We start from the raw sequence: 27,813 nt of genomic DNA on the forward strand, positions 1-27,813 counted from the left end.
AGCTCAAAGTCTGAACATTTGAGCTTGCTGGGTTCATATTCAGGGAAGCTCTCGGTCATCAAGTATGTTGTCATCTATTGCCCTGTTGAGCCACTGCCGGGCTAGGGGGAAAAGGCAGGCTTTCTTATGTCCTTCGCATGGGAATATGATTTCTCTCTGGCATCGCAGCTCTTTAGGATCGCTGCGACCACATGCGTCCTACGGTGCTTTGACTCTTTCTAACGAGGCGCTCCAACCTCACCACGTTGTTCCTTTCGCTCCGAAGTGGAACTGGTGGAATTTCCAGACTAGTTAGACCTTCCTGCAGAAACCTGCGCGGAGCACCTCTTCATAAATAAGCGTTTATTTATCATAAGCCAAAAATATTTCAGTCAGCGCAGTGCAGTCATTTAGGATGAGTCGGCAAACATTTTCAATCGCTGTAGTCGGAACTGATCTCCGGGTGTCCATGCAATACTGGGTGGGGTAGCGTGGTCACGAACCCCACGTGGGAGAAAAAATCCCATTGCTCCAAATAAGAGCCTTAAAAAACACCGCTTACTAGCCCATCCGTGGTTGCGCACGACGATTTGTTGTGCGAACAAACTCCGCAAATGCACGGCTCACACCCTCCATCTGCTTGCTACCCACGTACGATTAGTCCCAATGCTCGAAGGTGTGACACTCGTCGTTTCTTGCGTCAGAAGTCGACACAATTCGGAGAAAGCTGCTGGCAAGCTGAACCGTGTACTTTGAACCGTTACGTCGTCGATCGACGAGTTCGAACGGGGAGAACCTCTTTTCCCAAATCTTTCATGAATCCGCAGACACGAGCCGATAAGCCATGACATGTGCCGATAAGGCGCGTGCTATCTGCCGTAAGTCGGAAATACCTCTCGCCCGGCCGGCGTTCCGATCGCCGCCGGTTCTGGACTTATCCGGCCTGGCGTGACTCGGCGAAAGACCCGATATAAGCGAGGTCTCCAGCAGCGGCCGTTCGCACTCGAAGCAACGGGATCTCCGAAGCCCTGTTTTACCCCGATACGTGAACCGTCCTTTGTCGACTGGCCGGGCTGCTTCGAGGCTCCTAAGGCGCTCGTGAATGACCGATCCGACTCCCAAGAGACAGTGGGAAGCCTCTGGTGAAAGCTGGGCTCCAGGCGTTCTCTGCGTCCTGCTTCCTAGACGCTGACACAGGCCACTCTATCCGGACATCCTCCGGACACAGGACCCTACCCCGAGCACACGTCTTTGAAGGCTTTGGTAAGCAATAAGCCCGCAGGGCACGGGCACAAACGTTCCCTGGCTGCGATTGGTCAAACCTGCTGCTGTATACCGACGGAATCTGTGAAGGCCACGTCCTCTGGACGCTGGACCTTATTCCGATCATAAGTCCTTGAAAGTCCCGAATGCAATAAGACCTAGGGCACGGGCACGTCTGTGCAAGTCACCTCTTGATGTTACCTGACTACGACTGGTGAAACCTGCTGGTGTATACCAAAAGAGTTTGTTAAAACCACGTCCTCTAGACGCTGGAACCTATTATTCCGAGCACACGTCTTTGAAGGCCATGGTAAGCAATACGCCCGCAGGGCAAGGGCACACTTGTGCAAGTGGCATTTTGATCCTATTCCGAACACACTTCTTTAATGGCCCTTGTAAGCAATAAGCCCGTAGGGCATGGGCATGTTCGTGAAAGTCGTCTTTTGATGTTCCCTGACTGCGATTGGTCAAACTTTCAGTTGCTGTACCAAAGACATGTTGGGTTGCTGTTCAGCTTTATTTGGGAACAATAAGACAGAAAACAGGACACGGGTTTGGGAATTTCAACCACCGTTCTGAACGTTCGGTTCCTTCTGCTACGCCGTTCTAAAGCAATGTTTTTGCTAAGCATGGTCGGGAAAATGTAGGATCGCGTAGACGTTTCAGACTCGTGCCATGCTCGCATTTGCATCTCATCACCGTCGTCTTCCACGTGCGAAATCAAACGTTCTAGCAAACCAAAAGTTGGCAAACTCCGCTCACGCATGGAAGACTTGGACGTATCGCGTTTAAAGTCAAAATGTTACTTATATTTTGGAACTTGTGACAATTACCGAAAGGCCTAAGTAAGCACATATAACGCTGCCTCTTGAATGACCTGCTTGGACGAGCCCTCATAGGTTCAACAACATAAGCTGCCACTTCTGTTTTGGGATCGAATATATTTGAAGTCCTCGGAAGACCATATCTCCCTGATTGCATTGTTCGCCAAGAGTGCTTTGCACGCAGCTTTATCTAAGGCGTTCACGGCTTGCTCGTACCCTGAGGACGAGGCCCATTCGCTGTCTGTTCAGTTCCTTGTCTGGAAGACTGAAGTGGTGTTATGACGTTATTTTCGTCTATGCTGAATAAAGTAAAACCAAGGCCACTCACTCGCGCACTGTTTGAAAGAAAACGTGGTGATAAGTGAGGGCTGCGATACATTCTGAACGATGCGTTTTTCGAGGTCTATGTGCTTGATACTTATCGCTACAACCTGGAGTAGTTTTCTTTCACGACAAGTTCTGAGCATGTCCAATGGTCGCAAATACGTTTATAAGGAGTTAGACTGCTGCGTGTCTGCACAGCGCCATCAAGAACAATCAAAACCTGTGAAGAGCCCCCATATAACGTCATCGGCAATCGGGCGCAGTGGTGACATTAGAATCGCGCCAACTCAGTCATTGGGCCCCAGCCCGATGCCGAGCATCCTTCGACGCCGTGATTGGACACGAGGTCCAGCCGAATGCTGACGCAGCACTCGTGTCCAATCACTGTCTGCACTCACTTTCACTGTGATGACGTCGAACCTAACTCTGATTTCTTGACAAGTGCTTCAGCTTGAACTTAAGCCGCGGTGACTCTCCTAATTCTTACGAAATATATAAATTAGGGCTATGAAGATAAATCAATTAAAAATAATATACCTTACAAAAGACATTCTGCAGAGACTGTTTGAGGCGTGTTTCTCTCACAATAGACCCTTTCCAAAATCGTGAAATGATGCATAGATTATGCGCAGCCGTCCTTAGTTGATCGCATTGCGACCGGCGTGAAGCCCGTGATTGGTTCCGAGTTCGAGCCGAGCACTGACGCACAGCACTCGTGTGGAATGCGTTTCGATCTGAGTACAGTTCGAATGATGACGATGCGCTTGTGTCCAATCCGTGCGCATGGTGCATGACCAACTAATGGCGGCCGCACATAACCTATGCATGATTTCGAAATTTCGAAAAAAAGGTCTATTGTCATGAAAAAAAACTGTTTACGGACAAGTTTGAAGCATACATATAGGTATAAATTAAACACGCTTCGAACGCAATAGACCTTATGCGAAATTGCTTGGTAATCTGACAACACTGAGAGCGTCGCCATTTTCATGTTGGCAAGCGTCCTCGGTACCGCAGCACGGTGGACGCATCGGAGACAAATGAACGGGCAGTGTGCGATGGTGCGGCGGCTGTGTTTTCCGTTTCCCGACCATGGAATGTGGACGAACGGTTTAAACAACCTATCGCAATTGTCTGACGAGACGCTCGGAGGCTGTGCACGCTGGCGACAACCCGCAGTTTGTAAGCTCTCGTAGCGAAGACTAGGACTTGCTCCGGCCGCTGCTTCGACGAGGTTGTCGCTAGCGCGCACAGGCCTCCGCGAGTTTCATCAGACAGTTACACGGTAGGTTGCTTAATCGTTCACGTTCCATGGTTGGAAGGAGGAAAGCACAGCTGCCGCGCCATCGCACACCGCCCCTACGGTTGTCCCCGATGCCTCCACCGTGCTTCGGTATACCGACGCCGCTTGCCAACATTCAAATGGCGACGCTCTCAGTGTTGTAAGACTACCAAGCATTTCGCGTAAGGTCCTTGAGGCATATGTCCGCACGTAAAATTTGTCGTCATGTCTGGTGCGAACACTGTGCCTTTTGTTTGATGTCTAAGCGATGCGACTGTGGCTTTATACGGAAGGGAACAGGGCTAGTTCCACAGGAGTTCAAGCTTCTCGTTACCTGACAATCACCGCGGCCTCTTATCGAAGCTTGTCTGCTGTCCTTGGCAGGTGTCACTGCTGTGATACGACAAGTCAAGTAGTAAATACAATGTCTTTGTTTTTCTTGCACAAACAAATAAGCGAAGATAAAAAGAACGGTTTACTGAATATAAACGTAGCGCGACAGCCGAGGCGGATGTTGGAGCCATGCTCTCAAGGGCTGTTTATTTTGGGTCAGTAATGACAGCTGTAGGCTGTAGCGCGCCACAGGCCGAGGAAAGAAAGACGATAACACAAGTGTGCCTAGCTTTGCGAATGTTTGCAACAGCTGGATCGTAATTACGTGGTTCGTGGGCCGTGTTTGCAACACAATAGGTGCGAGGAGGTGGCGACGGAAATCGTTGGTTGTCTGCTTAAGCGTTTTCAAGCTTGGCTAACACCACCTAGAATAATAATCAAGGCATGTGAACTACCTCCTTTTGTATACCGTGAAACGTTATCCTAGGATGGCCCCAGTTCAGCAATTGGGCTTCGAGTCAGACGCGGAGTGTTCTTCGATGCGTTGATTGAACACGAGGCCCCAACCGAGCAGTGATGCAGACCCTCGTGGCTAATCAGTGTCTGCGCTCGATCTTACTTTGATGACGTCGAAATGCTGGTGCACAGGCTCTGATTTTCCTAGGTGGTGATGTGCTGGGGTCCACTCACTTCATCCCAAGATACTTTATACTGAAACATTTCATCCCTGACACTTTCGCCCAAAGTCGTGTCATTCCAAGACGTTTCAACCCAAGGCGTTTCATCCCATTAGCATTACATGCCAGGGTGGTTCATACTTTGGATTGGCTCTGCCACACTTTATACCAATATAGTTCATTCCAGGGCAGTTAATCCCAGACACTTCATACCAAAGACATTTCTTACCTAGACGTTCTATGCCAGTGGCATCTAATATATTTCATACCTGATTAACTTGGTGCACCCACGAGTTGCTGAGCCTGTGCAAGGAGTGATCTTCTAGACTATTACTTGCGAATCATCATAGCAGTCACGTCAGGCACGTAGCGGGGGGGGAAGGGAGGGGGGGCTCTCCCTGATATCCTTAGTTTTTGCTAAAACCTCCTCTCGCTTTTCCCCCATCCATGGCGTTTTGCCATGGGCGCCCCCCCCCCCCCCCCCCCCACCCCCCTTAAATTAAAATAAAATCCTGGCTATGTGCCTGTCACGCCTGTGTGAAACAGGCAACTTACACCTGTTGTAACGTCTTGCTATTCCGATGCGGGCTCATATTAAACCACGATAATAAGCCCTTTTATTTAAATTAGCGTCATTTTGGTTTTTGTATCGCAGTGACCACAGACGGCTCGGTATTGGACTTTAGCGAAAGTCGGTCCATTCCACTTAAAGTCATTACTTTTTCCCTCCTAATATCTCCACTCTCGTTCTTCGAACCCTATTTGGAGTGCTGTTTCAAAAAAAAAAAAAATAAATAAATAAAACATGATTGCGCTTTGAAGACGGGGACATAGGAAGGATAGACACCACAGAGCGCTAGCGCTCTGTGGTGTCTGTCCTTCCTATGTCCCCGTCTTCAAAGCGCAATCATGTTTTCTAACGTACCATATACCAACTTGCCCGACAATCAGCACTTGCTGTTTCAAAGTGCTACTGTAATAGTCCGATTTACTTCTTCTCAAAGCCTCAAACCACGAAGAACCAATACCCTAAATCCATGTCACGTGAAACCCTTCCGAAATGTATCGTACCAAGACAACATTCACCATAAATATAAAAAAAATTAAAATGTTTATTTTACAGTTACCCCATCAATAAATGCAAAACATAACGCACCTTAACAGCACACCAATTCAGGCTAATGAACTCTTCAAATCACACAATTCGGGATAGTACATTCAATTAACGAGCCCTAAGTACATAGCATGAGCACGCTTTGAGAAAGCTGTCTGCTTCTTAGTTGCTGTAGTCCTTCAGGATCCGGCATAGACACTTGTTTGAACGCTCGTACTCTTCCTTTATGTACAACGGTGGCTAATGACCCCCGTCGAGCTGGATTGCTATCGCATTCACACGGAGTTGCTCGAAGAGAAGAGCACCCAGAAACTTGAGTACTGTAGCATAGGATGCACCGATAGAACTTTGGAATACCTGCTGCCAGCTTTCTACCCTGCTATTCGTTCTGGGAAGGCTGACTTCTGTCACGCGCTAGCAATTCCACATGGATATTGCGAATCTGGGATTCTTATTTATGGGGCCGACCGACCCAGGTGTTCTCGAAGTATTCTGCTGTTCCGTCCGTCAAAACAACTCCAGCTGGCATGCGATTTGTCGCAGACGTCCAGAATATCGTATAGAGGCACAGTCCGATGAACTTCTTCCGCATGAGGTGGTAGCTGGATTCGTCGATGAATCGCACGTCCATGCCGAGCTCCTGAATTCAGCAGCGCCAGACGCTCTGCGCGAAATGGAATAAGCATCCGTGCACCTCGACGTCAGGCAGACCCTCCCGAAACGCATCTTTTACGCCTCTTTAAAGTCCATGACTACTGTACGCACCTGTCGAGGGCTCGAGATGGCATCGTCAGTAGGCTCAAGTAGCACGCGCGTTGCTTTAATTAATTATTTATATATTTATTTTATTTTGAGTGACCCACCAACAGCTTGACGCCTCCTTAATTATACGTTGTTTCGCGCTTGCTTGCCAAAAGGCAGTAAACAAGGGGGATGAGGGTATAAACCTTTGATGAGGGCATGAAACTTTGATGGGGCCATGAACAACCCAGAGCTAATAAAACATATATGGTGCTACTTTAAATGTGCCGTCGCACAACCAGGTGTAGTAAGTGTTTAAGCTGCACAGGTCCGCCATGGAGGTTAAAATGATTATTCTTTGGGAGTCGTTGGAGCCTGTGCCTCGCGCTACAATGTTTTTAAGAGGCGCTGTTCTTGTCAAACGCTGGTGTTCCTGTATAACTACGTCTTCTGTTTTGTAGGGGACTTGGACAACACCATGTGTATCGCATCGAACTGTCTTCACTGCCCTTTCTAGTAAATATAGCTTGGGGAGCTTTGCGATAGTCGCCCTTCTTGCCCCTTGAAGGCTGGCGGCTACGACGTTCCGAGGGTTGCCGTGGAAACTCTTGGACGCAAATGTGACCCCATCTCGTAAACGTGCCGCAGGGATGACATTTTCGGGACTCGGTAGATGGCACGTGCGGCCATGCGTCACGATGGTCGTCTCACCTGCTGTAAGAGCACGTCTCCGGCAACCCTCTTGAAATTTCTCGCATCTCCGTCTTCTCGTCGTCGCTCACGTGCTTCGTGTAGATGTAACCTTCAAAGCAGAGCTTCGGCGAACCTCGACGAGAGGCCACAAAGGTAACCATGTTCTACAAACAACCCGATGCTAACCAATGAGTCCGGCCAGTCGTACTGTTCAACTGATAGGTTCTCATTTCCAAGTGCGGGAAGGCCTTGGCAAAGACGAAGTACGTATAAAGGCTCCATGTAAAAAGCCAATTTTATGACTTTATCTTCTAGGCAAGAGACTTTGTAGTATGAAATTAATGGAATGTCTTTGGTATTGGTGTTGGGATGACGTGTGTCGGGACAGAACGTATTTGGGTGCCTGGGATGAAGTATCTTCAGATGAACGTCATATTCTCTGCAGTAGACTACCTGGCATGAAATATATCCAAGTATGGAATGCCCTTGGTATGAAGCGCCTTGGGATGAGGCGTCTCGGAATAAAGCGTCTTTGGCACAAAGTGTCTGTGATCAAGTGTGATGGGATGAAGTGATATGGGATGAAGTGAGTGGCCCTTGAAAGGTTCCTGGATGGCTCCGTATACTGCGTGGACTATTCTGGCATGAGATGTCGTGGTATGGAACGCTCACGGGATGAACTGTCGGGGGATGAAACACCTTGGGATAAATGGACTTTGGTATGAAGTGTCTGGGATGAAATGTCCTGGGATGAAGTGACTTGGGATGTACTATGGTAACGCCGGTGGGCTGGCTCAGCCGCCACCATCTATAGACTAATGAAAAGCCCGTGCGCTAATATTTTGACGTCATCATAGTGACACCGAGCCAATATACAGATTGGATACGAGTGCTACGTCAGTGCTCGGCCGGGCCTCGTGTTCAATCAGCGCGTCGAAAAACTCTCGACGTCGGGCTCGGGTCCAATGGCCGAGTTGGCGCCACCCGACCGTGATGACGTTCGGATGAGTAAGAGTGGCGCGTTCGGAGGCCTTCATTATTCTAGATGATCTGTGCTCAACCCCTCCGCCTGCTGTCCTTCTTGTCCCGCGGCAGCGCAGCGCAAGCGCACGAGCAACCAACCTGTGCCGGAGGTGACGGCCTCCACTAAATTGCAAACGTCCTCCATGGTTTGGGTTGCACCCTCTCTTTAATCTAGGCCCTCTAGATAATGCGGGAGAATGAAGCGCCATTCAAATTTGTAGGCGGAGTCGTTCCCTATAAAGTTGTGCGGCCACGTGAAGTCTGCGTGGCGTTGGTGACCGCCTTTACCCGGGGCGGGGATTGCCCTGAAGCGCGCGCTATCAAGATCTCTCCTCTGTTGTCCCGGAAGCCGCGCACGAGCAGTGACCGTGCGAGGACAAGGTCCGCCAGTGCAAGACGCCCGTAAAAGACGGCAATCCCTCAGTCAACAGGAGCTTGAGAGAGCCGGATAAAACAAAAAAAGAAAAAAAAAAAAAGAAAAGAAGAAGAAGAAACAGAAGGTGGTCCCACCGATCGAGCCGGAAGCGCGAATTGCTCTCGCTCGTTCCACATTCGGGAGCATACATGGTTCGAGGAGGGCTGTGCCTCGTATCTTTAGCCCAAACAAATGCTACGCTCAAGGCCATTGTGCCCTTGAGCGTAGTACATTTTCCGAGCTTGGTATGCACGTTTGCAAACAGTCACACTCTATAAGCTTGTCTAGCCGTCATAGACGGGGAAAGAAGAGGGGGGGGGGGGGGGACGATTCTTTGTTCGGAAACCACGTGAGCGCGCCTTAGCGATGCTTGACTGTAAGACGATCTACACGCACCACCAGCAATATAGATGCTACCAGAGCCCGTGCTTGCAGACCTGCATAAGTAGGTCGCCTAGGCACACCTATAGACTTTTCCAATGTTCATAAATGCACAGTCCAAAGTGCCATATCCACAGTCCAGCACGGGCGCGTTTGTGACTTTGGAAATTATGCGCACAAACTCTGAAAATGGCGCCTGCCAGAAGCTCTTTATTTATACGGTATATCGCTTCAGCGTTCTAGCCTGGTGAAGTGGGCTGAACCATACTTTACCTCGCCAGTTGTCTGAAGCAGCAAGAAAAGCAAATTGTTGTGTATATGTTTATACAGCCGGAAGTTAGTCTGCCTTAGTGGACGTCCGGTGTCTCAGCTGTAGATGAGCAATTTAGCCAGTGCGGTACAACCGCTAGCCTAAGGTCTTTAACGTGCACCACACAGTTGTGGCACACGACCGCACGCCGGTACGATGCTCATCCTGATCGAAACGGGGGGGGGGGGGGGGGGGGGGGGGGGGGAATTGAGCCCAGGATCTTTGGGTTCTGCAGCGCGAGGTTTGGCTTCACGTGCTCCGAGCTGGTGTGCGCTGGCCCACTCGGCCACCGATCCTCCTTGAAGTGCTATTGAAGGCCAAGGATGGCGCTTAGTCAAACTTGTAACTAGGGTGCCTACATGTCTGTCTGTCTCTGGGTGAAGACATCCATTGTTGCCCCAAATGTGCCAGCGCGTGACGCTCTCGCGCACTCGGTGCGTGACTTGGGCGGTAATATGGCGTCTATAAATTAGCCAAAGCTAGGCGCTCGAGCTAAGTGACACCGGATTGCGCGCACTTCAAAATGCATAAAAAAACGATTGGGCGGAAAAATGGCTGAGATGTCACCACTCAAGCAAAAGCGCGCGTGTGTATGAAGGCACTCTACTTGTAACAATAATAAACATTGCCCCTCTGTCAAAACACAGACAAACTTCGAGCGTCCCGATACCTGATTAGTACCGAATGTTGACGAATATCTTATTGTGTTGTTGGTTTACTGGTAAAAAAATGGTGTTGTCTGTATAGTTTAGAAAACCCGAGGTTAACCTCAGTGGGCGTCTGGTGTCTGAGCTGCAGATGAGAAATTTAGCCGGTGCAATACCATTGCCAGTTTGGGGATCTTTAACGTGCATCACGCAGTAATGATATGCCACCGCATGCCGGTACAATGCTGATCCAGATCAAAACGCGGACAGGGGTGAGGATTGAACCCAGGATCCCTGGATCCTGCAGGGCGTGGAGCTTCCGCCCCTCGCGCTGCGAGCTGCGGCGCGTTAACACAATCGTAAAATATGTTGACGATAAGGAATAGATGAATGCGCAATATGCCAAAGAAGTTATAATAAACTCTGCAGAACCCAGGATACTGGGTTCAATCCCCTCCCCTGCCCGTTTCGATCTAGGTGAGCATCGTACCGGCGTGCGGTCGTTTATCACTACTGTGGGATGCACGTTAAAGACCCCAGGCTAGCGGTTGTACTGCACTGGCTAAATCACTCATCCACAGCTGGGAGACTCGTCGCCCTTGGAGGCAGACCAAGTTCTAGGCTGTATAAACATACACACAATCCAATTTTTTTATAATCAACTGTTGATTTAGCAAAAGTCAGGCTATACTCTGCCAAAGCTGCTGGCACGAGCACGGGGTTTTATCTCGCGGATCATTTGCATGCGTTCTCGCCCAAACGATACCACAGATGAAGCCACGCGCTCACGCCAGTAGCCTTGACAGCGTTGTAAAGGAAGTATAAAACAGAGAATACACCTTTTCCACAAGGGCGCACCCCTCTTGAATGAGGTCACTTCTGGTGTGCGTTAAAACATCGTTTTGATATCTCCCCACCGCTGGAATGTGTTCCGGAAAAATGCGTTATCGTCACACATTGTTGTTTTGCCTCACCTATATTTTCTAGCTATTCCATGTTGAAATGTTTTATTACTTTTTCATCCCTCATATTAGATAAGCAAGCCACGTGACTGAGAACGGAAGGAAACGAAAAACGTTTATAAGTAATAATCTGAGTACAGCTAACTGTGTTGTTCCACTGTAACCAACCTCGGTGCCTCGTCCACGTCATGAAACATGGAATGTTGGTCTGGCACAAGTATAGGCCATTCGTGGTCATAACGACATCTAAAACCACGAATTGCTCCAAGCGAACGTTTTGGTACAACACACCTTGTCTGTCGTCTACGTGTTCCTCTTCTCTGTCCTTGTCCCTGTGTGCGCAACTGTAACTATGTTCAACAACTACCAACTCGCCCAACTGTCTACTCTACTACACCCCTGCCACAGTATGAAGCCCACCATGCATGGTCTACACTGCTGTCTTATCACTATAACTATACTCTCAGCCTCCTAGCAGTGCTCCTCCTTCAAACAGCTGTATGTTCAATAATCCTTTAATTACATAGCTACTTCTTCACCCGTCAAGCCACATGATTTGTCTTTATCTCCGAAATATGCATTATTTGTCGTTTTTCTTTTTTAATTCCTGCTGTGGTTCACTCGCGCTTGATATGTGAAGTACTCGTTTGCTAAACTTCACATACGGTTGCTCGTTGAAATAAATCATATATTTCTTCTTTGTCCTTTGGCATTTAGCATTGAGGTCTACCATAGCCTCCTCTATACACACAAAGCCTGGCAAGTTCGATGACGGAGCCATAGAGTGCCCGGTCGCAGATTTGGAGCTCGAGGATCTGTAGCAAAAAACATTTCTCGGGGAGTCCGGTATTCAACGCGCAGCTTTTGCAGCGGCGAGGACCCGAAACATGGTTTTCAATGCCGACGAGAAAACAGGCGGTTGCCCGAGGAACGCGAGAAGCACGAGCGGACATTCAATCGCTCGGGACAAGTGTGTTTCGGCGTCTCGCCGCAGCGGGGCGCCCGTTACATGACTCTTGTATAGACTCTTGTCTGCCGCTCTCCTTTTTCACTTTTGCCGTCCGCGTCACGTGACGATTTGCCAGGCTTTGTCAGAATAGAGGAGGCTATGAGTCTACCCACTATCCCCTCAAAGCCAAGAGATCACCGCAACTCTTGTGCAGAAAACCAGACAAAATTGGGGTATGTCCATGTTTATACAGCCTAGAACTTAGTCTACCTCAACAGGCTACTTGTCTCCCAGTTGTAGATGAGAAATTTAACCAGTGCAGTACAACCGCTAGCGTCCTTAACGTGCATCACGCAGTAGTGATACACGACTGCACGCCGGTACGGTGCTCATCCAGATCGAAACGGGCAGGGATGGGGATTGAACACATGATCCCTGGGTTCTACAGCTCGAGCTCTGGCTCCACGTGCTCCCAGCTGGTGTGCGCATAGTGTGCGCTAGCCCGGCCACCGATCCCCTCCTGCGCAAGAAGCAGACGACTTGCTTTCTGGCATAGATCACGAAAGTTGCGGATTCTCCTGAAGCCATTGGATGTTAAAATTTTAAACTTCTACTTGATCAAGTGTGCACATATCCGACGTTCAAGTGCCTTACTATCGGGATTTAATTCAAAGCGGGTTTATTAAAACCCACTCAAAGACACGAAAAAGCACGGACCCAGTCATCTACTGAACGCACTAGGGAGAAAGACACACAAGACGCCTCCTGTCTGAATGTCCAGTCAGGATCATCGCCGGCGTGACAAGTTCGCTTTCGATCCTTGGATTGCATTATAAATGTGGCGGAGAGAATAGCTTCAAAGGTGTTACAATGTGATAGATGCTATGATCTTACGCAGCACATTGATTGAGTCGTGTAAGGTGGCACGTCAACTTCGAACAAGCGTCGCTTTTTGTCTTTTTTGTTTATGGTATGTTCTAACGCAGTGTGTCACTATAAATTTACACTGAGAATGCCAAACCAATCACGCATAGATAATAAAAAAACAACAACACATGATCACAGCACATTCAGTGTTTGTGATTGGTTCAGCCGATGATAGCAGACGCATATAAAGGTGACGATCGCCGTGACGATGCTCTTTTGGCGCTGCCTGATTGGCTCCGTCGGAACGTATAGCATTGGCTGCGTTCGGGCTTAAAGGTGCCCTGAGGAGATTTCCAAACTCGCTTAAATATGGAGATAGCTCACTTTGCTGGCTCTATAAGCATCCTAGAAATTCATAAATCATAGCGATGCGCGGCCAATTTCGTTATTATAAAAGTAATCAAAGATTACAACATACTGAGGTCATCTCCAGCGATGGGAGGAGCATTGTTCCAAAACCAGGACCACAAGCGAAGGATCCTCGCGCCATAGAGTTATTGTAATTTACGCTAGAGGTTCAACCGGCGCAGAGTGAGTATCACCATATTTAGTCGATCTCAAGAACCTCCTCAGGGCACCTTTAATGTGCGATTGAGTATAGGGTAACTATACCTTGTCCCACCTAACTATGGACCAGAGTCAAAGCTACGGGCCGCCAGCTCCAACCACGAGCCAGCTAGAAACCAGATGTTATATAATTTCGACGTATCATTGAGCTGCTTTGAAACGCACCCCGTGGCAATAGATCAAGTTGTTTCTATCCGCCTTCTGGTTGGAGATGGCGGCCCGTAGTTTTGGCTTTAGGCCATCGTAGACTGGTGTTAAGTATAAGGACCCTCGTCCTCTTTTCTTCTGGCGGACAAATCTAACCAATACCAAACCTCGAAGCGTCGGCTTATACGAAAGGATCCTGTGACCCGATGGCTACAGCAACAGCCACTGACGCTAGCTCAGCTGTGAGATTCAGGCATCGTTTCTCACCGTGCTGCCGGCCCCTCGAAGCCTCCGTACCGCTGCACATAACCAACTTACACTTGAATGCGCGCTGTCTTCTTAAAGCCACATCGGCACCAAAAAAAAGCATCCGTTTAAGTTTTTGGAATATTTCGTCTTCACAACTCTGTTACTACGCAATGACATTACTTGGGACGAGAGCAAAAATTGTATCGTGTTTCCTCCGGTGAGAGCATTGGGGCCAATTCCGTTTACGAGAGTTCAAATCCAAGGTCCGTCAAAGAGAGAGGGGGGTAAAAACGCGCGCGAAGAGGAGAAAGACATCCTTGACGCTACGTCTCCACGAGTCGTAGCAATCTGGTCCTTTGGGTCGCAGCCCGGGATGATGACCGTGTCGAAATGACCCGTCTCGTCTCCTTGTTTTTATTTCCCCCCACAGATAAGGCTTCCCGCTTAAGACCTCCCGCTCCTATAAATCTTCCTGTCATGGGAAAGGAGGCAGTATCTTGGCCGGCTACGGTGCACGCCAACGGAATCCACCACAAGACAGCCGAGCAGCTTCACCAGGACATCATGAGGGACGCCGTCAAGTTCAGCAACGCGCAGCCGCGAACCTTCGCCCAGCAGCTCTCCACGCAGGGTGGCAAGGTGGGCCCTCCTAGTCTCTTACCGCGAGAGCCGATTCAGAATCCCAGACGAAGCGGAGCACATCGCTGTTTTTCTAGGGGACCACGAAAGTGAACTTCAGCTGGCCCACAGCGCGCGATATTGATTATGAAACGAAGAAAAAAGCGACCTGCAATTGTTTGTTCGGAATTCGAAGAAGTGTGTCTCTGAAAAGTGCTTCCGACTCTTCTGACACGCTGTTGCTGTAGAAAAAAAAAAAAAAAAAATTTCGCACATTGATGAAATTATAGCTTTCGCGCCTAGACGCAGTGTTAACTTAAGAACTGAAGGATGCTCCAGGTATGAACAGTAACTTTCAAGAACAAATTTTCTGAAGGGTTTAGTGCGAACCGGAGCATCGAGACGAGTGCGTACGCTAAAGCGAAGAGCTGTCGCTCAATTCTAAAAGGCCAGCTGAAAGATCACTGTGTTCCTGCGCATTTTTGGAAACTGAATGAATGGTTCACTAAAGCTGACGTTACACTGCCAACATGTCATACAAAAGGCAGTCTGCAACACTGTCGGAGGCGTGATTCTTCCTTCCTGCAACATTGGTCATACAAAAACCGTTTGCAGCCATGTTCGAAGCATATCGAAACAGTTCTGTCATCATGTACTCAGTGAACACGTTCTCTTTTGTATGATATGATTCATGAGCAGCGAGGACAGCGGCATAAAAGATTAGTTGTGCTGTAACTGAGCCGAGATTTGTATGCAGGCGCGTACGTGAAAAACAAAATGGTGTCGCTGTTGTCGACTTGTATGCCGTTGTATCACTTATGTGTGGGTTCGTGATTTAGGCTAGGTTACCAAATAAGCAGCGTTAAAAGCGCTGCTTTGCGCAATCTATGCACTCTCCAGTTGTTTTAAGAATGTGACGCGAGCACCGACCATCGGTAGATCATGCGCATCATCTCGGCGTGAATGGCGAAATCAGCGAGAATAAGCGCGTGTGCAGAAGGCACACTCCAAAATCGGTGTCGTCTGCTAGGCTGTTCCCGGAAGTATGACTCACCCGTGGTCCTGTTATCCGCGCCGGCGCTTGTCCACCACGAACCGGTGATTAGGGGATCGATATCTCCCACGAATCGCTTTCTCGTCTGACACTTTTTCGTGTGTGTGCCGAGAAAAAAAAATCACTCATACACCCTATTGTCTTTATCACCGATTAGCGGTGAAGAGGGGGGTGGCGCGGATAGCAGGAGCAGGGGTGGGTCGTGCTTGAGGAAACAGCCTAGCAGACGTCGCTAACTTTGGCGCGTGCCTCTTGCAAGAGGCACGCGCCAAAGTTAGCGACGTCTGCTTGCGCTTACTGGTTGATTTCGCCACTTCGAGCCTTGAGGATGCGCTGATTTCCGGTCTACGCTCGGGCATTAGGAACTTTTAGCAAAAGTTTACCGTGTTGCGGGTACCCCACCGCGGGAGCCTTTAAAGCATGCTTCTGAGCGCGTGCCCTGCAGTCACGGTATCGCCCGCGGGTACGCGCTTAAAAGCATGCTCCAAGAGCTCCCGGTTGCGCGGTATGCGGAACACGGTATCGGTTTGCTAAAAGTTCCTATTGTTGAAAATCTCGAGGGTGTACTTCAGTGAAGTGCTGTAGCACATGCTTCTTGATCGTGAAAATTACTGACTATATAAGCTGCGTTCTTCCTGCGCGTCGCTGTAGCTGATGTCCGCAGTCACTTGGCGAAGGCCTGCATGTCGGCACGCACGGAAGGTGAAGTGGCAGGCGTCGAGTCACTTGCCCATACACTCTACAGGGCGGTGTCTGGTTAAGACTGAAGTGGAAGCTCATTCACCTCTTTCCACATCACTCTGAACCTGTCACCGACTATAGTGATGCGGCCTATTCACCAGTGGATACTGTATACGCCAGGCTTCAGTTTATCTTATGGTGACGTGGCCTCGTTGAAGCGATGGTGCGAGAGAGCCGAATAAATGGAGACAGCATAATCCTAGTTATTGGAGGAAAGGTGATCAGACCTGCTATGTTATTCGATCTTTTTTCTGTCCGAAGCTCAAATGCGTAAGTCACCCTGTTTTCCGTTGACTTTGTCTACTCATGTGGCTTGGCATTTCATTCACCATTAATAATGCGGAAACTTTAAATGACACCCCTTGAGCGCCAATGGCAGGTACCCACGGAAGGGCACGGGTAAGCACATGATACATCTAGGCCATCTGCCGTGAAATTGACAGACGCCATTTGTTGTTTTTTGTGGCCTTATTATATCGTGGTTTCGAAGTCAATTGGTTAGAGTGGCAGAGATAATGAAGTTTAAGACATATGAAGGTTTTGATTATGATGCAATTTAATGCAAAGGTGCAAGCGAGCTGGACAAGAATAATGAAAATAATCCCTGCAGAAGGGGAACAAGGGGGACAGAGGACAAACACAAATCTCCAAACACAGCTAGGTGTTTGTCCTCTGTCCCCCTTGTTCCCCTTCTCCAGGGATTATTTTCATCATTCTTGTCCAGCTCGCTTGCACCTTTGCATTTAATTGCATCATAATCATAACCATAAATTACAAGCTTCACCCTTGTTGGTGTTAGACTGGTGGCAGCTGATAAAACCCGTTTGCTCTACTGACGTCTAACCCCTGGTTAGCTCACTTGGTAGAGCGCTCCACCTGTAATGGAGAGGTCCCGGGTTCGATACCAGGACCAGGCGGATTTTTTCGGTCGCGCACCAGTCACCTAGCTGTGTTTGGAGATTTGTGTTTGTCCTCTGTCCCCCTTGTTCTCCTTCTCCGGGGATTATTTCCATCATATGAAGGTTTGCCTGACTCAAATAATAAAAATTGCACCATAAACAATAAAAATTAAGAACAAATTACAAAAAAATGTGTTGGCCCATGAGCAGAAGGAAATGTTTCTGGTCTTTAAAAATCACTTCATAGCTGCCTTTTAATTTGCAGATTAAATCAGAATTGATTTTGTTTGTTCGTCTTTCAAGTAAAGCGAGATTTCCTCTGGGTATGAAATAGGTCTAGCTCTTGAAGCTAACATAAAACTGGAGATGCAGTTGTTTGAAAGACTTGTCCACCTACGTCTTCAAGCCTGATTAGAGAGCTCTTATCTCTGAGCGCTGCGGCAGTGAATGCAATCTGCCAGGACAGTGACCGGCGCTCAGCTCGCTTGTCTACTCGACTTCCCGAATGCATCGCTCTCGCGAATCTCGTTTTACCGCAGTGATAAGCGTATATACTACTCCACTTTCTACTTTCTTGCTTTGTATGAGAGAGAGACAGATAACACGAGCTTTTCGAGATCCATTGTGAATGCTCTGATAGCAGACTTGTCGTGCGACTTTTACGAGTGACTGAGAATCGTTTACAGTGCACACATACTCGCGTGTTTCTTTGGCGAGTAGCCAAACTTCCCGCGCAAGTCTTATTCTAAAGGTCACACGGCTTAATACCCATCCCACAAAAGACAGTCTGCGAGCGTTGTCTAATGCGTGTTTCTTTCGTGTTCGTGCACACAGAAGCATGCAGCAAGCAAGCTTAGAACATGCACGATGAGTGCCCGGAGATAATTCTGACACCATGTCACCAGCTAACACTGCCTTTTGTACGATCATAGCCTCCTCCATACTCACAAAGCCTGGTAGTTCGACGGCGGAGCCATAGAGTGCCCGGTCGCAGATTTGGAGCGCGAGGATCTGGTAGCACAGAGCATCAAAGAGACATTTCTTGGAGAATCTGGACGTCAGCGCACAGCTTTTGCAGCGGTGAGGACCCGAAACACACTTGTTCACTTGAGAGAAGTGTGTTTCGGCGTCTCGCCGCAGCGTGGCGCCAGTCACGTGGCTCTCTTTTTATTCGTAGTCTGCCGCTCCACCTTTTCCATTTCGGAGGCCGCTTCTCGTGGCGATCTGCCAGGCTTTGTCAGTATATAGGAGGCTATGATACAATGTACCATCGAGTTACTGGGGCAGTGTCACTGCCCCAGTAACTGCCTCCTGCCAACTGCCATATGTCTACTGGGATGTGGGACGCGTTTTGAACATGAGCAGTAACTCTATTCTGCAAAAGTTGCCGCGCATGCGTCCACAGCTGAATGACTCAGCATTTTTCGCCCGGGTGATGTTGGCGCTAGAAATTTGTAAAGCTGCAAGATTTTTTCGTGAGGTCTAGAGCGGATGATAGCATGCGCTTGCGGAAATTTCTGTGCGTAATTTTGTGTTGGTGCCCTGCAGGATGACCTTGAACATCCATTCTACGTGGTCGACATCGATGACCTGTTCTACAGGATGGACCTCTGGCGCAAGTCCATCCCACGGGCGGCACCCTACTACGGTGCGTGACCGGGAAACTTTCACTTCCGAAAACACGATATGGCTGCGGTTAAATGATCGATTGATTCAAGATTGCCGATAAAAATCGTCTCAATACAATAGCCACCTCCTGGAATAGACACCGACTTAGCTTTATGAGGACTATATGAGATTAAGCCCCGAAGAAGCTGTTTCTCCGCGAAACGTCGCCGGCTCGTCTGACAGACATATTATTTACGTTTTTTTTTTTTTTTTTTTTTTTTTTTTTTCTCAGCGAGCATCTGGTTCCTTCTCGCGTTCGAGCTAATGCAAACCCCATGCAGTGAGTCTCTTGAAGTTGGACGAAAGCCGCATGAATTACACGATAGATTTTTAATAAGCGTAATAGTGAATGTCAAAGATGAAATATGTTATACATCTTTATAGAATACACATATTCAATTCACAATGATTGCCAGAAATGATTTCGGTATCCTTCTTCCTGAGGTATATCGTGGGTCATCCAATCTATTTCAACTGCTTGCCATTCACGTTGCCCTTTTGTTTGCATTCTAACTGACTATACGGCAGGCAAGTTCGTCCGCTCCTTTCGCACCTCGTGCACTCGCCATGTGCGCCCACGTGCTTTCGTTTCCCCCGATCTTAACCAATGACGACGCTCGATAGGCTACTTCGTCATCAAGCGTTCTAAATTTTGCCCTTTGATTGGTGTGCCCCTTTTTGCGTGCCGATGCTTCAAAGACCCATTCTGCAACACTTGTTCCCTGTGTAGTCTCCGAGAAAGTGAGAACGGCAGAGAGTTTGTTCTTCAGTTGTCCAGTCTGTACATGCGTTGCCAAAGCACCGCGGAGGGCAACGAACGCGTCTGGACGCCGTGCATTCGAAAGACGTTCCTTGCCATTCTCATCCTTGTCGCTGGCTGATACGGTTGGTATGCTGCATGCAGTAAGAAGTAAATGACGATCGTCTGTGTCCTCTTCAGCTGTCAAGTGCAACGACAATCCCGTAGTCCTCGAGGTCTTGGCTGGCTCCGGCTTGGGCTTCGACTGCGCCAGCATCAACGAGATCGAGACCATGATCGCCCTCGGTGTGGATCCCTCGAGGATCATCTACGCGCACCCACAGAAACACGTCAGCTTCATCCGCAGGGCCCGAGATCTGGGCGTCGATCTCGTGACCTTCGACAGCTCCGAGGAACTCTACAAGGTAATTTGTCCCCTTCCCCCCTCCCCCTCCCCTTTTTTTTTTTTTTTGGAGAGACGCTGTGAGAGATGGCTTAGTAGGTACATCGTTTCTTTTGGCAAAAAGGCCACAAGACAAGGACATAAAATAGCATGTGATGTGTCTCTTACTTTATGTCCTTGTCTTTGTCGTTGTCAAAAAAAGGAAAAAAAAGTACCGTTTAAGAGGGGAGTGCCTGCCGAAACCGCTTAGGTTTGATTATCCAATTAAAGTTGCACAACAAATTAATTGTGAATTCGCAGATCAAAGAACATTACCCAACCTGCCGACTCGTACTTCGACTAAGGGTAGACAACGACAAGGCCTGGTTCGCCATGGGCGACAAGTTCGGCTGCACCGACAAGGAGGCCGTACAACTGCTTCGCCTGGCTAAGGACCTGCAATTGGCCGTTGTCGGCATCTGGTGAGCGCAGGCGGGGATCTGGTGGTCGAGCTTCCTTTCTAAAGTCATTATTTCGGTGTTGAGAAAGAACGTATCCAGTTAACTGTCGGCGCATAGCTCATTCACTGTCTCGGAAACTTTTCGGTCCAAAAGCCACTGCAAAAAATCGCGCAAAAAAAGAAAAAAAAAAAAAAGGATTTCAGATTTAGAAAGTGAGGTTCGTGTTGGGGAAGGAAGTGTCAGCCGAAATAATAAAGCAGTATTAAAACGACCTATTTAGGAAAGGGCCGTCGAAGTATGGTGGCATCTTAATCCGGTCTTGCTAGTTGGAAAAAAAGTGTGTGCCTGCCTCCTGCACCCTAGTGTTTCATTATTATTTTTTATACTATCTTTTTTTTATAAATTAGAAAGTAAAAAAATAAATATATACATTGCGGCAACGTCTCGCGATTTTTTTTAGCAGTAAAAGTTGAAGTACCTCTACTTTGCATATTGCGACTCAAAAATCTATCGGACATCGACTGCCGAATTTTGATTGATGAAGTCGAGCTCAACTTGTAGAGACTGTAGCCGACGACCGCCTAGAGCCGAGGTAACACTGCTATTATACATCATTCAATATACACCCTGCTCGCTGCAGACACGTTGACAAAATTATGTGCGGATAACGCGTCAAGCATCTTCGGAGTATGTTTGCTTCACACTTGCTTCAAACATGTTTGCAGACAGCTTTTTTGTATTATGTACTAGCAGTATGATCGTAGCTTGTACGAGTGGCACGTCTATATCCACGAGGTCCCGTGTTCTAATAGCATACCACGCGCTTACGTCGCCTCTTTTCTTGGGGACGCTGCAGCTTCCACGTGGGCAGCAGCAACCAGGACCCGACCGCGTTTGCTGGCGCCATCGCGGGAGCGAGGAGGGCCTTCGACGCGGCACGGGCCATGGGCTTCGACGTGACTCTCCTGGACATCGGAGGCGGGTACCCCGGCGAGAAGGAATCCGAACCCATCTTTCTCAAGGTCAGGGAGGCTACCAACTTCTAGCCGCCTAGAATGCGCGAGCGTTTTTGAAGGACACGGACAAGCGCGCATTGTTTCGATATCTGTATAAGTCGAGACCGGTTATAACGAAGTCAACGGGAATCGTGATCACTTCACTGTAGCCGCTATTTTGTTATAACCGAGTTCGTAATAACCGGTCTCCACGCCGTCGTCACTAAAAGAGATACCACGAACAAGCACACGTGGCGCTGCAAGCGTGCTCACGCAGTGGAAAGGAGATTGCCTGGCGGGTGGCATCGTTTGTAGCATGGAAGGGGGGGGGGGGGGGTGCAGTTAGAGGTCGGCAGAAAACAGCCGTTTTCAAAGCTCGTGCTCGAAAGACCGCACATATATACTTTAACGTCATCTACGACTTTCGAGATGCTAAACAACTAGCACAGATCATATATGGTAGTATCAATACAATAAAAAAAAAATCTGGAAACTATGGCAGCCTGTCGAAGCACCCATATATTCGCAACAATGCGGCCCCGCGTGCGACGATTTCACCGTTTCGACCGCGGATTATTATTATTTTTTTTTTTTTTTGCGATGCCGACTGCAGTACCTTGCTTGCGTCAGTATAGAGGCATAATGCTCTCACTTTAGAACTTTTGATTTTGCTACACGTAACGTGCGAGACAGGGTACGTGCATCAGCGCCACCTATAGACGAACACGCGGCTCTGCCGTCATGCCGCTACGGTGCTGCGGTCGGCACAGCAGATGCGCAGACGTTACACTTGACGCGAATCTGGTTACTGCGCGTGCTTGTTTGTAGCCAGCGCGTTTGTCTATAGACTATGGTCAAATACAAGGTGAAGGTACACCAGAGGCTCCCATTTACACCCTCAGTATATGCCGCCATTGGCACTGTCACGCTGGTCACGAATACTGCGTTTCCTAATTGATCCGAGGGGTGATTCGACATCCGTGGCCGGTGCGTGGTGGTGTTTACTTCGCGCGCACTTCAACGTGTATCTTACCAGGGACACAAGGCCGTAGAGCTGGACGGTCTACGTCACTTACGGTGGGCCAGAGCGACTCATCTGATTGGTCAGGGGTGCTGCGTCAGCCTTCTGCTGAAACTCGTGTTCGAGCAATAAACACGAACCCAACCCCTGTATTCAAAAAACGCGTTTAAAACATTTCGTACGCTGGTTTGCATTTTGCTACGATATATCTTGGCGAAGACTAAAGAGAGTGCGACTTCCCATTGTGTTTGCACGCAGACGGCGGACATCATAAACGAAGGATTGGAGAAATACTTCCCCGAGAGCTACGGCGTGAACATCATCAGCGAGCCCGGCACCTTCTTCGTGCACTCCGCTTTCACGCTCTTCGCCAAGATCATCGGCAAGCGAATCAACGAAGGACAGAACAGTAAGTGCGCGGTTGCTGTCGATAAATTCTTCTTATAGATAACACCAAGAGAGAGAAAGAGAGGGGGAAAAAACATTTATCAGCCGGATTTTGTGAATGCAGCCATAAATTCTTATAAAATGTAGAAAATGCGTCGCCTAGCATGCCCCGTTTCTCTTTTTCTTTCTTGGTGTACGTGCCAAGAGGATTACTTACTGTACCTTCTTTAAACTGTCAATAATTGGTCTGTGAAGATCAATTAAAAAATTACATTTCCCACCAACACACTCGTGGACACCTCAAGATACTTAAGAAAAATTAGAACTAATCTTGACGTTCATTTTATTGTCGATATTGTACGTGTCATTGGCCGATGGCCGCAAAAACTTAGTTGTTATATCTACGTTTTCGGGTGGCTGTATCTTGTCTGCTTACCTTCCCCGTGTCACGCTTGCCTTAGGCAATATCTTTTACAACAGCACGAAAAGAGGTGAATCGGTAGTGGGAATTATAAATGAATATAATAGATAATCTGTATTTTTAGTTGAGCAGCGCTCTATCGAATCTATATTGTTAAAAGGCTATGCTCCTCCCGATGATAGCTGTGGGGCACTTGTGTAGTGCAACATACGAAACATAACGATTCTTTGTTCCCAATTGCAGATACCAAACCCCGACAAATGATGTACTACATTAACGAGTCGGTCTACAAATCCTTCGTGGTGTCCCTCTTCAACGACGACCCTGTCGAGCCTCTGCCTCTGGTGGTAAGTCATGGTCCCAGACCTTGGCAGAAAGCCAGATTGCGGAAGCTTTCTAGTAACACTCTTGATATATGCTCTTTTGAGACTGTAATATGCTGTAATACATCCATAGTGTTTTTGTCGTTGAAAGAACGTGTATATTTAAGTTAAGTTGTCTGGACAGAAATACAAAGATGGCGGACGCTAGCAAGAAAGGCGCGAAAAGAAAACACCTGAGAAGTCTGAGATTGGCAGCCGAAGTTCGTTACATAAACCTATATAGCTTCAAAGTATTTATATACTGCAGATGTTAAGATATTGGACGAAACGTCGGCACCCTGCCTAAGACTGGTTTATTTACTGTTTTTTTTTTTTTAATTTTGTTGCACCGCATTTTCTCTGAGACATTTTGCGCACTATAAAGGGCCATCATAATCTAATCCCGGAGACACGTTGTCTAAGGGTTCAGATCATGATGTTTCCTAGCCAGCTCGCCTGCATACCTTGCCGGCGAGCAACCTTGTTTCCTGCAAAGTGAGCCTGAATTTGTTTTAGTTGCAAAGCCAATTCATTGAGGAGTGTTTGCTTGCATTTTTGTTTTACGTTACGTTATGAATCACGGCAACATCCGCGTCGCGTGCAAAGCTGCTTCTTAAAATGGTTACCATGCTTCACAGGACGTACAGATGTCTTGGTGACTTTTGTAGTAAGCGGACGTAAGCTTCCATAACGTAACGTAATATAAGAAAACGGGGCTATGTGAACCAGCCTTAATATGCTGGAACGTATTAATCAAAGCATTGAATCTCACGAGTTGTGTGCATCAAAGCCAAAAATACAGCCGGCTGAGTGTGGTCACTATAGCACCAGTAGCACTATAAAACGACTTGCAAGCACTATCGTTCGCGCAAGCCAGAAAACACGTATTTCCAAAACCACCCGCTCTCGACCCGCGCGCATTTCAAGGTTCAATAAACTGCACATGCACGGAACTCTTGAGGCGCAGTTTTGCCTAACCAAAGACTACGCGCACATCCTTGGCGTTTCAGGACTCTGACGGTCCGCTGCACGAAAGCATCGTGTGGGGCATCACGTGCGACGGCCTCGACAAGATCAAGGCATCCTGCAAGCTCCCCGAGCTCTCTGTCGGCCAGTGGCTCATGTTCGAGAACATGGGCGCATACACCATCACACTCAACACGCCCTTCAACGGTTTCCCCAGCGCAGACATCGTCTACAGGTCATCCAAACTCGTCGAGTAAGTGGTACATGTGATGTCAGAAAACTAGGGCCACCGAATAGGGTACGAATTATAGAGCCACTAAATAAGCTACGTTTCAAAGTAAGGACATCTTAAGTCATTTTGGTGCATAAAATCGTGGTTGCCAGTTGTCTGAAGCTTTATCTGAAATTGCTTGAAGCGCTTTTCCGTACCCCCAGAAATGTGAAAACAGTTCGCGACAGGAGAAAAAATATATCACCAGAGCTCCCTGACACTAAAGCTAAGGAAGTCGCATTTATGAATTGTGGCGACCGACAGTTGCGCATGTTCTGCACTAAGCACCAAGATGACGGCGCCAACTTGCAGATCGGGGAACGGAGTGCTGATAAAGTCTAAGCGTAGCTCATTTAGTGGCTCTAGGCTACACTTCCAAGCATACTGCCGCCACTTTGGCCATCTCGATGCTTAATATCTGTCAGGCTTCGCGTCCAGCTGCGCTGACGCCTTCGACACACGAGGACCAACGTCGTGACAACACTCCTCTATTTCCCAACTCAATATGGCCGCCAAGAGCCGCGCTCTTCTCTCTTTCCGCTCTTTCCATCCAGAGAGCGGGCGCCCTCTCGCGCCTCCTCCGGGAAGTCCACAGGGAACCACTTGCGCCCCCTCCGGGCGTCATTCAGAGACTGGGGAGTCCGCACGTGACTCCGGCCGTCGGCGCCGCCACATGTTCCTTACGTATCATTGTTGCCAGTTATCTGAAGAGTCATCTGAAATCGCAGGAAATGGTTTATATCGTAGCTCTGAAATGTTAAAGCAGTCCGCAACAGAGCAAAACGATAGTAAAGAGATTAAGGGAACCGTTTTTGCACATCCGATACAGTATACGATGGGCCTTCCGGTACGAACTGCGCATGCGCGAGTCTTCTGCAGTAGCACATGCGCAGTGCGTACCGGAGGGTCCGTCGCCGTGTGCAATGACGGTTCCCTAAAACTCCCTGATGCCTGAACTCCCCGACACCGCACCCAAAGCTCAGGAAGTCGCATTTTCGAAAAACCAGAACGAAAAATATTAGATCCACATCCAGATCTGAATTTGGGCGTGAACAAATGTCAAGGTTAGCCCGGGCGGAACCTTTTGTGATGTTTTTTTGTTTCGCTTGCAGAGTGGAAGTTTCTTTTGGTCCAATCCTTTCATGCGACAATTGAGTAACTGTCGTCAATTGCGCAACCTCTGCACTGACCAAAACCGGGCCGTACGCACTACGACCACTGGCAGAATTAAAACGGCAGGGAGGTCCCTCACTTGGCCAGCCTCCAGCGTGCACTTTCATACCTTCGACACCAGTTTTCGGTCATTCGTGAGCCTCCAGCGCGCGCGCGCAGCGAAAGCACAGAGGAAGTTAACGGGCGTCTGCTAGAGACTTGCCATCGGAAGGAGGCACCCTGTCGTTTTCATTCTCTCCGTAATTTTTGGCATGTTACCTGCCCGAACGATTGTGAAGATGACCTGCGTAGCCTTCTTCGCCATTTTCTAAATCTTGTGCGTGCGCAGCAAAGACGAGGACGAAGGAAGTACAGGACACAGACGAGGCGCCCTGTTCGCCCTTCGTTCTCGTCTTTGCTGCGTACGCGCCAGGTTCATGAAGTGACCAACCAAGTAGTCCAAACAGCCGCTCTTCTTCTTTGTCATATATACCGCCCAGTTGATAGGTATAGCTGGACAAAATTCGCGGTATAATGGCACGAATTTGGCCATGGGCAAAAGGCGAGTGGTCCGAGATTTGCGCAGACCTCGGAGCACGAGTTCGCGCTGCAGAGCCCGGGAATCCTTGATTGCATCTTCGTCCCTGCCTTCTTTGATCTGAATGAGCTTCGTACCAGCGCATACTGCGTCCGTGTATCGCTACTAAATGATGCACGTTAGATCCCCCAGTTTAGCGCGCCGTATTGCACTGGCTAAACTTTTCGTTTGCAGTGGAGAAAAGAGACGCCGCTTGGGGCAGACAAGCGACCCGCTCTCTAAACTGCTATATACAATACATTAACTGACCAGGGTTGGAAATCGGAATCAAAATAAGTATACACAACATGAATACATGTCGCACGTTTGTCATACGCGTATACACCAACGCGCGACCCTGGCGTCCCGCTGTCTCGGTTGCCTCGTCTGGCATGCTTCCTTCTGACATGTCTTTTGATTAGCGAGTTCCTCCTTGCGTTCCGATGTGGCAAGACGCATCTTGGAACACTTGCTCGCTGAAGAATTACAGGACTCGGCGCTATAGTTTGATGAGACAAAATAAAAATACAGAGGGGCCTGTCTTCTTCCGCCGCTTTAATGTTTCTCGTTGGCACGCAGAGACCACCTCAGGCGGCACAAGCTTATCCAGCACATCATCGACTCCGCCTGACAGCGGCGCTGACGATGGCCTTTCACGGCGCACTCTGGAACAAGGCCTGCATTGCGAGTCGACATGCAATGCGAAGACGACCACATCCTCGTTCGAAACCTTTATTTAAGCTCTCTGCGTCTAGGAGAGAGAGAGGGCCATGGCACTGACAACCGTCTGGACGACACTGTCACTTTTGGGCACCGATGGTTCCCGGTATTGATCGATAGCTGAGGTTATAGCACTCTTTCTGGTATGAGGGAAAGGGATTCGGCATGTAGCTGGTCGTTGGTCTGGTCGAGTTGGGAGGAACCCGCCGAAATACGGCCCTCACGGATGCGTTCGAGATCCTTGTCAGACCGACGTACGCTGATCCCGGGGTGATTGGTTTGCTTGTTTGGTGAAATAAATGTATCGGATGGAAGAATGAAACTACAAATTTGTCTAATGTGCTTCTTATTTGTACATTTTTCCAGAGGACCATCGTACTACGTTATAAGTTATAACTTATACGTTGCTTGCACTAAAGTCGTCAGCTGCCATTATGATTGCCTTGTTGCTGAGCACGTACCTTTGGGAGCCATTTTGAAGAACAGCGCAAATAACACACGGACAAGAAGGAGAGAACAAACAGGACATACCATTCTGAAAAATGGTATGGATCCATTATTTCAAATTGGAT

At 48.5% G+C, this 27,813-nt stretch overlaps 1 protein-coding gene across 2 annotated transcripts; it reads left to right on the top strand.

Annotated features, from left to right (window-relative positions):
* Positions 1-920: 920 nt before the first annotated feature.
* Positions 921-27,567, top strand: LOC8035427 (ornithine decarboxylase). 2 transcript variants are annotated; one of them, XM_002411295.5, is made up of 10 exons: positions 921-1,242; positions 14,238-14,446; positions 18,668-18,767; positions 19,728-19,951; positions 20,230-20,390; positions 21,226-21,391; positions 22,644-22,794; positions 23,437-23,540; positions 24,566-24,774; positions 27,101-27,567. In XM_002411295.5, exons 2-10 carry the CDS (start codon positions 14,285-14,287, stop codon positions 27,150-27,152), a joined length of 1,329 nt encoding a protein of 442 aa, XP_002411340.4. In that variant the 5' UTR covers positions 921-1,242; positions 14,238-14,284; the 3' UTR covers positions 27,153-27,567. The 2 variants fall into 2 exon arrangements, with proteins under 2 accessions (XP_002411340.4, XP_040072797.2); XM_040216863.3 differs by lacking the exon at positions 14,238-14,446 and having other exon boundaries at positions 966-1,242.
* Positions 27,568-27,813: the final 246 nt, after the last annotated feature.

Source organism: Ixodes scapularis, unplaced genomic scaffold (assembly GCF_016920785.2).
Source record: "Ixodes scapularis isolate PalLabHiFi unplaced genomic scaffold, ASM1692078v2 PGA_scaffold6__148_contigs__length_123643588, whole genome shotgun sequence".
NCBI classification, from domain to species: domain Eukaryota; kingdom Metazoa; phylum Arthropoda; class Arachnida; order Ixodida; family Ixodidae; genus Ixodes; species Ixodes scapularis.

Bases quoted from the DNA above. Each gene is read 5' to 3' on its own strand.
- LOC8035427 (XM_002411295.5), top strand. From the start codon at position 14,285: ATGGGAAAGGAGGCAGTATCTTGGCCGGCTACGGTGCACGCCAACGGA. The intron at 18,768-19,727 runs GTGCGTGACCGG...TGTCCTCTTCAG, and splicing joins ACGGGCGGCACCCTACTACG to CTGTCAAGTGCAACGACAAT. The intron at 22,795-23,436 runs GTAAGTGCGCGG...TCCCAATTGCAG, and splicing joins AATCAACGAAGGACAGAACA to ATACCAAACCCCGACAAATG.